We start from the raw sequence: 12742 nt of genomic DNA, 5'->3' as shown, positions 1-12742 counted from the left end.
GCCCCAGCATGGAGTCCATATCTAGTCAAGGATAAGACTAAACTGGAAAAGGTTCAAAGGTTTGCCACCAGACTAGTACCCGAGCTGAGAGGTATGAGCTACGAGGAGAGACTACGGGAATTAAACCTCACTTCGCTGGAAGACAGAAGAGTTAGAGGGGACATGATCACCACATTCAAGATTCTGAAGGGGACTGATAGGGTAGATAAAGACAGTCTATTTAACACAAGGGGAACATGCACAAGGGGACACAGGTGGAAACTGAGTGCCCAAATGAGCCACAGAGATATTAGAAAGAACTTTTTTAGTGTCAGAGTGGTTGACAAATGGAATGCATTAGGGGGTGATGTGGTGGAGGCTGACTCCATACACAGTTTCAAGTGTAGATATGACAGAGCCCGATAGGCTCAGGAATCTGTACAACTGTTGATTGACGGTTGAGAGGCGGGACCAAAGAGCCAGAGCTCAACCCCCGCAAACACAACTAGGTGAGTACAACTAGGTGAGTACACACACACACACACACACACACACACTTACACTACTAAGTGTAATTACTTAAACTTAAATTACTAAGTGTAATTACACTTAGGTAATTACACACAGTGGAACCTCGATTAACGAATTTAACCACTGTGCTGCGCCGAGTTTATTGTGAAATTCCCCCGTGTGCATGAATAAAGTGTTCCCCAAAAATTCTTTTTTCTTCGTAAAATTATAAATTCCTTTCCCTGAACATGTCTATGTAAAAATAAATACCAAATTCCACTTTGGCTGTGGGGACATGGACAAGGTGCACTGTGACATCATCAGGGGCTGGTCGCCAGTGTGCGACATGCCCAGACACAGTCACGCGGGCCATTCAAGTACTGGGTGTTGCCACAAATATATATTCAATTATTCATTCTATGTATTTCCAATGCGGTTTTATTTTATTTTTTTATCGTATAAGATGCATATTTGTGTCCTTTACAATATGTATACAGTAGAACGTTCACAATGTTCCATGGAACTGTGATACATGTGTCAGTAATGTGTCCACAATAAATGTGGATTTTTAGAAGATTTTAAATAACAAACCAATACTAGTACTCCTGTCCAATAACGATGGTCAGCTTACAGCCTCTGATATTGCTATTGAGTTCAATTGGTTCTTCTCTTCCATTGGGTCATCCCTTGCAAATGATATTCCATTTTCCAATACTGATGTTCAGGACTGTCTTACAGGTAACTATCCAGTCTCTGTACCTAATGCCTGCAAATTCCACTGATGTTAATGAGATAATCCTTTCCCTTTAAACCAAGTCTAGTGCCATTGAGGAGATACCAACTTTAATTTACAAAAAAGCCTCCAGATCTATAGCCCCTGCTATTGCATTGCTCTTCAACAAGTCACTTGAACTCCGAACCTTTCCAGATATTCCAAAAAAAAGCGAGAGTAACCCCTGTCCACAAATGTGGTGATCTCACTAATGTTAACAACTACAGACCTATATGAATCCTGCCCAACTTGTCAAAAATATTTGAAAACTAATCTACAAGCAGCTTTACTCTTATCTAGCCAAACAATATAATTAGCTCTTGTCAATATGGCTTCAGACCCAAAAAAAACACTAACGATGCACTTATTAGTATGATTAACTTGATACATGCAGCTCTTGATAAAAATGAGTTTCCTGTTGGGTTATTTGTGGACCTGCGTAAGACTTTTGACACTGTCAACCACCAAAACCTTCTTCTTAAATTACATCATTATGGAGTCAGAGGTCACGCCCTGCAATACCGCAAATCCTACCTTACTGACAGGATCCAGTATGTTTCTGTGAATAATTCAATTTCTCCCACCCTACCCATCAACATTGGTGTTCCTCAGGGCAGCATACTTGGCCCTCTCCTCTTTCTCATCTACATTAATGACCTTCCAAATGCCTCCCAACACCTAAAACCAATTTTATTTGCTGATGACACAACCTTTATTTACTCCAGTCCTGACCCCCTTGCTCTAAATGTCACAGTGAATACTGAGCTAAATTAAGTCCATCTTTGGCTAACTGCCAACAAACTCACCCTTAACATTGACAAAACTTTCTATATTCTGTTTGGCAATAAATCTTCTAATCAAATAAATCTCAGGATAAACAATACCCAAATTTGTAACAAAGTACAGTAGATGCAAATTCCTTGGTGTTCTCATTGATCACAAGCTGAATTTCCAGGGACACATTCTAAATATACTAGTATATAAAAAAAAAGTATCAAAAACTGTTGGCCTTCTTTCTAAGATCAGATATTATGTACCTCGCCCTACCCTGGTGACTCTCTATTACTCCCTCATCTATCCATATCTCAACTATGGTATTTGTGCTTGGGGTTCTACTACCCAGTAGAACCTCGTAGGTTCTAGAACCTACGAGGTAGTAGAACCTGGGCCTCGTAGCCTGGTGGATAGCGTGCAGGATTCGTAATTCTGTGGTGTGGGTTCGATTCCCGCACGAGGCAGAAGCAAATGGGCAAAGTTTCTTTCACCCTGAATGCCCCTGTTACCTAGCAGTAAATAGGTACCTGGGAGTTAGTCAGCTGTCACGGGCTGCTTCCTGGGGGTGGAGGCCTGGTCGAGGACCGGGCCGCGGGGACACTAAAGCCCCGAAATCATCTCAAGATAACCAAGATAACCCAAAATCATTTACGTTCTTTAATTACTCAACACAAAGCTGCTATTAGGACAATATCCAACTCTGGCCCAAGATAGCACTCTGTACCCTTACTCAAATCTTTGAATATGTTGGATATTAAGTCATTGCACATTCTCTCATGCATACTCTATATATTTAAAACTCTGAACTGCAATGTCAATCCTGACCTTAGAAGCTTCCTAGAAGGTTGTAACAGAACTCATGGGTATCACACCAGAAACAAATACCTATTTGATATTCCAAGAGCACAACTTAACCAAACTAGAAATGCTCTACAAATCAAGGAACCCAGAATGTGGAATGGTCTCCCCAATCATGTCAAAGGCTGTACCTCTCTCAACCAGTTTACTTAACTCCATTTAACCTACCTTACCCCCTAAATGTCAACCCATGTCTTGCTTTTGTTAAACAATGCTGTTTGTTCTCCAACTTGTACATTTGCTGATTTCTGCCATGTTCCTCCCGTTTCTATTTTTTTATTCCTTTTTTCAACACAGTTTATACCTAATCCCAATTACTGTACTATTAAGTTTTAGTCTTAAGAGTTTTTTTCCCCCCACACCTTGCCCGAAACGCTATGTGTATTAGTGGCTTTAGGTACTGTATGTACTAGCTCTATCTATAAATCCTACATTATGTTTATAAATCAACTATGTATGTACTTTTCCTGAATAAAAAATTATTTAATTTATTTACAATACTTGAGTGATGTTGAACTCCTTAAGGGGTGTTCTTAAATAACTCACTGGCGAAGTTTGTGCAACAATCTCTTTGAATCTCCTTGGGAAATCCGTACTGCGTGAAGATCTTCAGGAGGTGCTTGACAACTGTAGTATTCGTGAAGTTCTTGACAGGAACTGCTATAGGGAACCTATAGCCATTATGTGGTTGGACACATAATGGTAATGATGTAGAGGTTGCCAGAACTGGTTCTTGGTAGAGGCATGACGCAGTCGATTATGAGTTTTAAGCAGTGCTCTGAAGGCACAGGAATAAGAATCAATGGTGCCTTAGGAATAGGAGCATTGGGGTTGCCTGCCATTTGACATGTATGACAAGTATTCATGAAGGTCCTCATGTCTCGTGCCATGCCTGGCCAAAAACAGTCCTGTAATAAGGCATGGTAGGTTTTGTTGATGCCATAATGGGACATCGGGCCATGGGCAAAGTCAATTATATCTTTATATAAAGATGTGGGAACTACCAACTGATTAACATTAGCCCAATCATCCTCTGCCTTATTTTACTGGGTCTGAATCTGCAATATAGGATTTGATTATCATTCAAAAAATAACAACGGATGGAATCAGTCTTAATCTGAGCCTGAGAGAACAAGGAAGTTAACAAAATGTCAGCTTGTTGTAACTTATGGAACTCCAACAGGTTGAGATTCGGTGGGAGGCCTTGTGAATCTTGAGGGACAGCTTGGGCTACTTGTGGTGGTAGAGCAGCTTGAGCATGAGTACAGTCACTAGGACAGGCTGGGAGATATCCTCTGTTTCTTCTGTCACCGGTACCACTTCTGCGGCATACTTCATTGCAGGGTCTTCTTCCATAGCCGAGTCACATACCAGGGGTTTGTCACTTATGACTAGGTTCATGGATTTCTGTTGATCAGCCAAGTCGTTGCCCAGAAGAAGTTGAATTCCTGCCATGGGGAAAGGTTTCTCCAGTATGGCGACTTGGACTTCTCCGCAAATGAAAGAACAATCCAGGTGGACTCTAGCGGGCGGGTATGGAGTGGTTGCAGTAAGGTCGGTGAGGAGGACGGTTTCTTCAGTGTAGGTGGCTTTGGGTGCAGTGTCTTGCATAAGAGTACTTTGTAGAGCAGCTGTGCCCCTCAAGATGATCACTTTGACCTTTCCATCAGAATCTCCACCATTGGCAGAGACAGTTCCTGGATACATGTGTCTATGGAATAAAGAAAGATCAGAAGCTGGAACATGGGTATGCATAACAGGCTTATGAGGCTTGGGAGGTTGAGCTTTAGGTTTATGCAGATCGTTGCTAGTCTTACAATAAGGGTTGGTACATTTTTCGATACAGTAGTGTGTACATATACAGTACTTTACAATATCTGCAGTAGAGTGCATAGTTAACATTGACATGAATTACTTTAGCAGGGCTGGACCAAGATGGTTTACTGGAATAGGAATCATATGATCTGTGAATTAAACTATAGGTATCCACTAACTGTGCACACCTACAAAGGTTAGTCTTTCCTTTATCTGGAAGGTAACGGCGTATGGGATTTAGGTACACGGTGCATAAATTCTTCCAGGAGTATGAGGTTAATTAATTCTGAAAAAGTGGTGAGCAGGTCGACTCCAGCCAATTCATAAAATATATCTTTTTTTTTTTTTGTCTGTACATGCTCTTCATGTGTGGTGGCACTGGATTTAACATAATCTTTGAAATGTTGCCTATAACTTTTGGTAGACAAGAGATAGGCATCTAGAACTGCTTGCTTCAGTACCTGGTAATCAGTCTCGGTTGCAAGAGTACTGAGGGTCAAGGCAGGTCTTCCTGTAAGATGAGCTTGGAGAAGTATCGACCATTGGTTCTGAGGTCAGCTGATTTGAGTAGCTAAAGCCTCAAATGAGGTAAAAAATGAATCCACCTCTGTCTCTACAAAAGGCGGCATTATTTTGATACATTGAGTTGCATTAAAACATAGTTGGAGGTTGGTTTCTGCTTCCTGGTGCTGAGCAAGGTGGGGAGTTTCGAGTTCCATCTCCTGTTGTGGAAACTATAGCGGCAGCAGCTTTATTCCGTTCCAACGGAGAGCAGAGGCAACTTTCTCTTGCTCTAAATGGAGAGTGATGGCAGCTTCTTATTCTTGTGGCTGAATTCTCTCGTTCGCGTTGATGTTCCAGTTCTGCTCTCGGTTCCATGAGTTGGAGTTGTTCCCTCTCGCATTCACGTTGGAGGGCAACTTCTTGTTGTTGTCATTGACGTTCCAATTCTGCTCGTTGTTCGTGGAGCCAAAGTTGTTCATTCTCCCGTTCTCATTGGAGGGCAATTTCTTGTTTTCTCATCTCTCGTTTTCATTCATTAGCCTCGGCTTTCATGTGGGCTAATTGAATCTTCAGTTTCATGATAGTGAGTGCAATTTTATTGGCAATTTGATGTTGTTCCTGCAGCTTTGAAGTGATTATTATCAACCAAATAATCTAATATATATTATGGAGTTCGGTTTTGTTGGCACCATGGGGAGGTGAGAGATGATATTCTGTGGTTAATGTCAGTAATTCTGCTTTGGTAGCACAAATTAAGTTAGCTACTTCATCCTCCGGGTTGGAATGGAAGGCGGATAAACGAAACATGGTTAAAGTAGAGAGACAAGTAATAAAAACTGGAAGAATTATGTGAGTGGCCTCCTGTAAGTGAACCAATAAGTGAGGATTGTTAGACTGACATAAATGTGATGAGGCAACATGCACGAGAATGGTTGGTATAGGACTGGCAACTCGTAACTCTCCTGTAGAACAATAATAAATATACAAGATACGTTACTGAAACATATAAGATTAATTGCAATATAACTAAGTATTGGACTTTAGTAAGGACTTGGAGAAACAAAACTGAATGTTTCGAGGTAGTACAAGATAGTGTAGGGATGTCTATACCCATTACTTTATTAATGACGAGGTTAAGGGCAAGAGTTATCCTACTGAAAACTAGGTAATTAACTGCAAAGTTACAATTCTTTGTGCTCTGAAAAAAACACAGTAAACTCCCTACCTGGGCAATTAATCACAGACTTTGAAATGTACTGTACAGTTCTGGATACAAAAGGAACGAAAGCCCAATATGTCCTTTTAAGTTCATACTGTAAAGTTAAACATTATAGGTTCGAGACAAACCAAAGTACCAAAGTACCTGATTGGGTGATCTGTCTGAGTGAGATACTGCTATAGGGACAAGATTATTATGGGTAAACAAGATATAGCAAAAGTTTATAACCGTTACGAGCATGAATTTGTGCATGAAAATCACATAATCAAAAGTCAATCTAATAGACAGTTCACAAATTGCTACATCTGAAATGTAAATATGTACCCTATAATAAAAATTTAAAATTAATAAAAATGTAATTTTAACAAATATTTTAATATCAGATGCAATATGTGTCCCTGGTTGGGATCCATAGAGTTATAAACAGACTCATATTGCGTCCCTAGTTTGGTAAAGTGTTAATTAACATACTGTACTACACTTTGCCTAGCCATTTTGAGATATTTAATTTTGCTTTATTTTTCAGTATTACTACGAGTTCCACCTGTGCAGAAAAGCAGAAGGAAACATCTGATTGTAGATCAAACATAGATGAATTAGGCACCTGGGACTCAGAAGTGGATTCTCCTCAACAAGTCACATATGATGATCCTCAGAATGATTCATTTAATGCCTCAAGACAAAGTCTGCCAAGTCAATTGCAGTCACATGTTGCAGTCTCTCCCACAATGAAACTGATGGTTGTGGATGCCAAGAGAAGTGGTGGTGGAGAACTCTTTGGTTCAAAAAGCACACAGAATAGTAGTATGAATGTTTGGCCTCAGATATCAGAAGCTGTTGTAAGCAATTCACAGATTTCTTCAGTGCCTTTTATCTCAACATTAACATCTACTTCACCTGAACTTCGCAGACAGTCTGTAGGCAAATTTAACATGGCTAATGTTTCCAAAATTAACTTAACCAAGCATGTGCCAGTAGTGCAGGTTTCATCATATAAGGCCAGAGAGCCCGCAACTAGAAAATTAAGCTCAGATTATACAATTGGAATTATTAACCAATCTCTTTCTCTTTACAAAAATTCTTTGTTGACACAAAAACAGTTTCATAAAGATGAGGCGAGCTTATCAAATGTCAGGCAAGACTCCAGTGCAGTTCAAGAGGAACAGTTGCCGCATGACAGTCCAGAAATGTTGGCGGCTAATGTATTAGTAAAAGGATTTGCCAAAGAATAACAGTGAATAGTTTATTTTATTAAGTTATTGAAGGTAAAAATGCAATGGAGAACAATGAGTGTCGAGTGTCTTCCAATTAGGTTAAAAGGAATTGGGCAACATGGCTTTGTCATGTCAAAATGCATTATGCAACAGTGAATGAGGAGCATTTTCCAGTGTGATCAGCATAGCAACCCAGAAGTGTATAATATGTTGTGTGTGCCGCCAGCTTAGAGATCTTAATGATAATAATGACTCAAAGCTTGTGTGGACATATACTGTATATAACTTGGAGCTCAGATAAACATTTTAAGCTCTGACATTTATAACTGAATTGTAAATATTTATGGTTTCCCATTGTCAAGGGACAAGAAGACTTAGGCTTATTAAGGGCCACCCGTAGGCCTACTGCTGACCTTCCCCAGGATGCTGCCCACAACAGTTGCCTAACTCCCAGGTACATATTTACTGCTGAGTGAACAGAGGCATCAGGTGTAAGGTCCTCTTAGGCCAGATACTGACCTTCTCCAGGATGCTGCCCACAACAGTTGTCTAGCTCCCAGGACACAGAGGGAATGGTGTAAGGAAACATGTCAAAATGTCTCATCCAGTCTGGAGATCAAAATAAGGGGCAACTGGCTGTAAGCCAACACTATTCCTAGCCTGGGCAATCATTTATTAGAGAGAGCTTGTTAAAACAATTTCTATAGATCTCATCAAGCATCTGTTACTGATCCCGAACAAAACATTTATGACTGTATTCAGGCAAATTAAATAAGGGATGAATAATAAACCCATCACATTAAAATGTGATGGGCAAATTGTGACAGCAAGTACTGTATGTGCCTTCTTATACTGTTGCAAAGTATCGCCAAACTACAACCACTCTGACAATGAGTAAGGAAAACCTTGGATACCTACAGGCCATTCAGGGATCAATGCATCTTACATAAAAGTATATTGTGACAAAGTTATTTCTGGGGGGAGCCCCGTTGGCTCCCTGAAGCTATCACACTTCAGGGTTATCATTGATTCAGTGCTGTACTACTGTGTGCCCTCAGTCACAGAGTTCTATTGGCCTACCAGGAATCATGAGCCAGAACCAGGTCCCCCTCAAAGAGGTGCATGGAACGATGTCCTATAAACATTTTACCTTCAAAGATAATCATAATACTGTAGTCACCACCAGGAAAACACCCAGAAAGCTAGACAAAACAAAACAGACTACTGCATGGTTAAAACCAAACCATTGCCCCACAAAATGGAAAAAGAGCTCCCCTAATAATGAAAAACCACCAAAATTTTGTGAAATTAGTGAGAGCTAGTTTAACCCAGGCCCGGCAGACTGGGTCAGCCGGGCCCATCACCATTAGTTCTATCGCCGATGTGCCTGTTTGCTGTTGTCGCTCTGGCTCCAGTATCCCATTTTCTGAGTGGTGTTTTGCCTTTGAGGCTGTTCTTATACACATTAGTGTTGCATGTAACCAAATTAGTGTACTTGGAGCTGCATGTACTCAGGGTTTCCTTCCCTGTGTGCTCTTTGAGCACTTCCCTTGCGCTTTCAGGGTTTTCTTCCCTGGGGTGTTCAGGTTACACCCTTTAGAGGGTCTCTTCGCTTGGGGTGGTCCTCGCTTTTCAGGTAAGCTGATGGTCTTTGACTTCCTGTCTCACCTGGGGTTGGTAGTGATTTCGACTTTCAGCCTGTGGTTTGTGCAATCAGTTACTCCGCTAACAAATTAGTGCCAACGTTTCTCCCTGGTACTCTGTTTGCCACGGTTTGGTCCTAGGGCTTTGTGCTTGTGTGCTTATTTTTTTCACTTTGCCCTTTTTGTGCTTGGGAGTTCTTCCTTTGATCTTATTAGGCTCTGCCTAGGTTGTGTGCAGTTGAACCCTCTTGCTGGCCCCTTGGGATTTTCCATTGGTTTTGGGTGGGGTGGGGTGGGGTTGCCTGTTTTATTCAGGGTTTACCGGTATAGCATTCCAAGTGCCTGGGCTTCCTGCAGGGCTCATTCACCCTACCGGCCCTGGAAAATCCCTATAGGCTCGGTTGTACTATGGATACCTCTTCTGAGCCTGCTCTCGCCTTGTATGAATTTGTGGGTTGTTTGTTGCCAGTACCAACTGATGATGTTCATACATTCAGTCTCCGCCATGCTGCCTGATAGGGTCAGTGACATCTTCGACCCTGAGTCATGTGGGGACTTGGTCGTCCCCATGTGCTCCAATTTACCCATTCCACTGTTGAGAGTCAGAAGTATAAGGCAGCTACTGCCTTGCATTCAAGGTTTTCTGTTTAGCAGCAGTCTAGGTTGTTTGCCCAGTTGGAGGCCTCAGATCGGCTCCACTCGTGTCCAGGTAATCAGATTTGAGGGTGTTGATCACCTTGACCGTGGTTCCGTCTGCACCCCTTTTTCCTTCCCCAGGGAGCTGGTTTCGGCCTTCTTCTCTTTCTCTTCCCCTTCTTCCGGCTCCGAAGCATCTGAGGGTTTTGGTGTCAGGGGCCAGATTTAGCTCTGAATATGGCTTGGGCTGATCTTGGATTTGCCCCTTTTGATGTGGGCATGGAAGCAGTTGAGCCTCTCAATCCCGCCAAGGCTTCTGGGTCAACCCAGCCGACCCCTTCCTTCGAAGCCTTTATCTTGGACTCTGTGTTTCTTTCCCGGGTGGTGGGTGTGGACATCAGCTCTGCCTTGTGGCCCACTTCTGCAGTTTCCAGGGCTATGGGGGTAGTCGGATTGGGGTCCTTGGATTCTGTTTGACCCTTCGTGCCATGTGCAAAGGGTCTTTTGTTGTAGACGAAGAGTTTTTCTTATCCCTCTGCCTTGCATGATTTTGAGTTAGGTGCTGCTTCCCCAGGGTTCGATTCTGTGTGCTTTTTGGCGCTTTGGACTCGTCCTTCTGGAGGTTACTTTCCTCCTGGGTTTTCCCGGCAAAGGCTCAGGAGGCCCTAGAAGCATACCTGGTTTATGCCTCGGTTATGGATCCGGCCTCTTTTGAGTTAGGGTTTTCCTTCCCTTATTGGGTGCGTTATGTGGTTCCAGAGTGATCCTGGCTAGTGGAATGTCCTTTGTTTACCCTTGGGTCTTGGCGCAAGTGTTTCTGTTCCCACATGCTCGACTAGTGGGAGGTGTCTTGTGTGTTGCAGGTTTACCCTTGGGTCTTGGCACAGGTGTTTCCGTTTCCATGTACTCGACTAGTGGGAGGTGTCTTGTATGTTGCAGGTTATTTTTTTGGTTCTTTCAAATACCTCAATTGCTCCGGACTTTTCCATGATGTGGGTCTTGTGCAGCTGCATGTCTCCAAAGACATGTCTGCATGTCTTCGGTCTCCCTTCTGTTGGCTGCTTTGGTGGCGGACGCTCTTCGTACCCAATCACACTTGGTTTCTGTCATGTGCTTCTTGAGCCTCCTGGAGCTGCATTCTGATTGGCTCTCAAAGAATATGGGGATGCTCAGTGAGGGTTACTCTTGCAGGAGTTATGGTCTCCGCTGCTTCGGCATTGGCTGCCTTCCAGAAGCTGTATGCTCTGGGAGGTGGTATTCCTGTTTTTCACCTCCCGTCTCGTGTGTAGGCCGGCCATGCTGGCCAAGTCTTTGAACTTGATGTGGGCCCTGGCTCTCACTCCAGCTTCTCCATTTTGTTTATAATTGTTTCCTGAGGACATTGTTTCTCAGTTTTTGTTGACTGCGACAGGTTTTCCACGTTTGGGTTCTCCTGTTTGGGCTGAATCTGGCATCTCGTGGGGTCTGGCAGACCCAGTCTACCTCCCTCCTCAGCCCAAATAAGGGGGAGGAGGTGGAGTAAATTAGCCACCACTAATTTCACTAAATATTGGTGGCTTATTTTCATTGTTGGGAGAGTTCTTTTGGCATTTTGTTAAGTGACGGTTTGGTTTTAATCGTGCAGTATTGTGTTTTGCCTAACTTTCTGGGTACTTTCCTGGTGGTGGCTATTATGATTATCTTTAAATTAAAGTGTTCATAGGCCATCACTCCAAGCACCTCTTTGAGAGGGATCAGTTCCGGCTCGTGGTCGCCGGTAGGCTAATAGAACTCCCTGACTCATGGCACCTAGTAATATGGCACTGAATCAATGTGACAGATCCAAGAGCCTCCAGGATTCCTACAGAAATTGGTGTTTCATTACATTTAATGCTTTATTTTTGTTGCTATAATATCTCAAGTATGTGATGCTTAAATTTAATGAATTAAAGTGTTTAAAGGAAAGAAATCCAGCACTGAATGTAATGAAACACCTCTTCCCGGTGGGTCCCCTCGGTGGGTCCCTGTGCTACATTCCTGGTTGGCCCCCACCTCAGTGGGTCCTTATGCTTCCTTCCTGGTGGGTCCCCTCAGTGGGTCCCTGTGCTACTTCCCTGATGGGTCCCCTCGGTGGGTCCCCGTGCTACCTTCCTGGTGTCAGGAAGCTAATAAGTTTTATGGGAGAGGTCCCCCTCAGTGGGTCCCTGAGCTCAGGCATACACTGAGGATAACCACCAGGAAGGTAGCATGGGGACCCACTTAGGGGACCCACCAGGAAGGTAGCATGGGGACCCACTTAGGGGACCCACCAGGAAGGTAGCATGGGGACCCACTTAGGGGACCCACCAGGAAGGTAGCATGGGGACCCACTTAGGGGACCCACCAGGAAGGTAGCATGGGGACCCACTTAGGGGACCCACCAGGAAGGTAGCATGGGGACCCACTTAGGGGACCCACCAGGAAGGTAGCATGGGGACCCACTTAGGGGACCTCTCCCATAAAATGTATTGGCTTTTGGCAACAACAATTAACAATTGCAATGTTTTAATGTTTTAGCAACTATGATTATTTCATGAGCAACTGTTCAGTTAATATGATACCAGTGTCATTACTGTTAATACTATTTGTTGGATTGTTGAATTTGATAAATCTCTCTCTCTCTCTGTGTATGTGTGTGTGTGTGTGTGTGTGTGTGTGTGTGTGTGTGTGTGTGTGTGTGTGTGTGTGTGTGTGTGTGTGTGTGTGTGTGTGTGTGTGTGTGTATATATATATATATATATATATATATATATATATATGTCGTACCTAATAGCCAGAACGCACTTCTCAGCCTACTATT

General features: G+C 42.9%; 1 protein-coding gene across 6 annotated transcripts in view; it reads left to right on the top strand.

The window, feature by feature from the left end:
- LOC123770657 (tumor protein 63) overlaps window positions 1–12684 on the top strand; it is a 98285-nt gene extending 85601 nt beyond the window's left edge. For all 6 annotated transcript variants that reach the window (XM_045762719.2, XM_045762710.2, XM_045762728.2 and 3 more), the window contains one exon: window positions 6958–12684. In XM_045762719.2, coding sequence (XP_045618675.1) covers window positions 6958–7663 — 706 coding nt within the window. In that variant the 3' untranslated portion in view covers window positions 7664–12684. The remainder of the gene's footprint in view (window positions 1–6957) is intronic.
- Window positions 12685–12742: the final 58 nt, after the last annotated feature.

The sequence above is a fragment of the Procambarus clarkii genome, chromosome 14, assembly GCF_040958095.1.
Source record: "Procambarus clarkii isolate CNS0578487 chromosome 14, FALCON_Pclarkii_2.0, whole genome shotgun sequence".
Taxonomy (NCBI): Eukaryota; Metazoa; Arthropoda; class Malacostraca; order Decapoda; family Cambaridae; genus Procambarus; species Procambarus clarkii.
The sequence above is the reverse complement of the archived record's forward strand: the minus strand, read 5'-3'. Positions and strand labels throughout refer to the sequence as shown.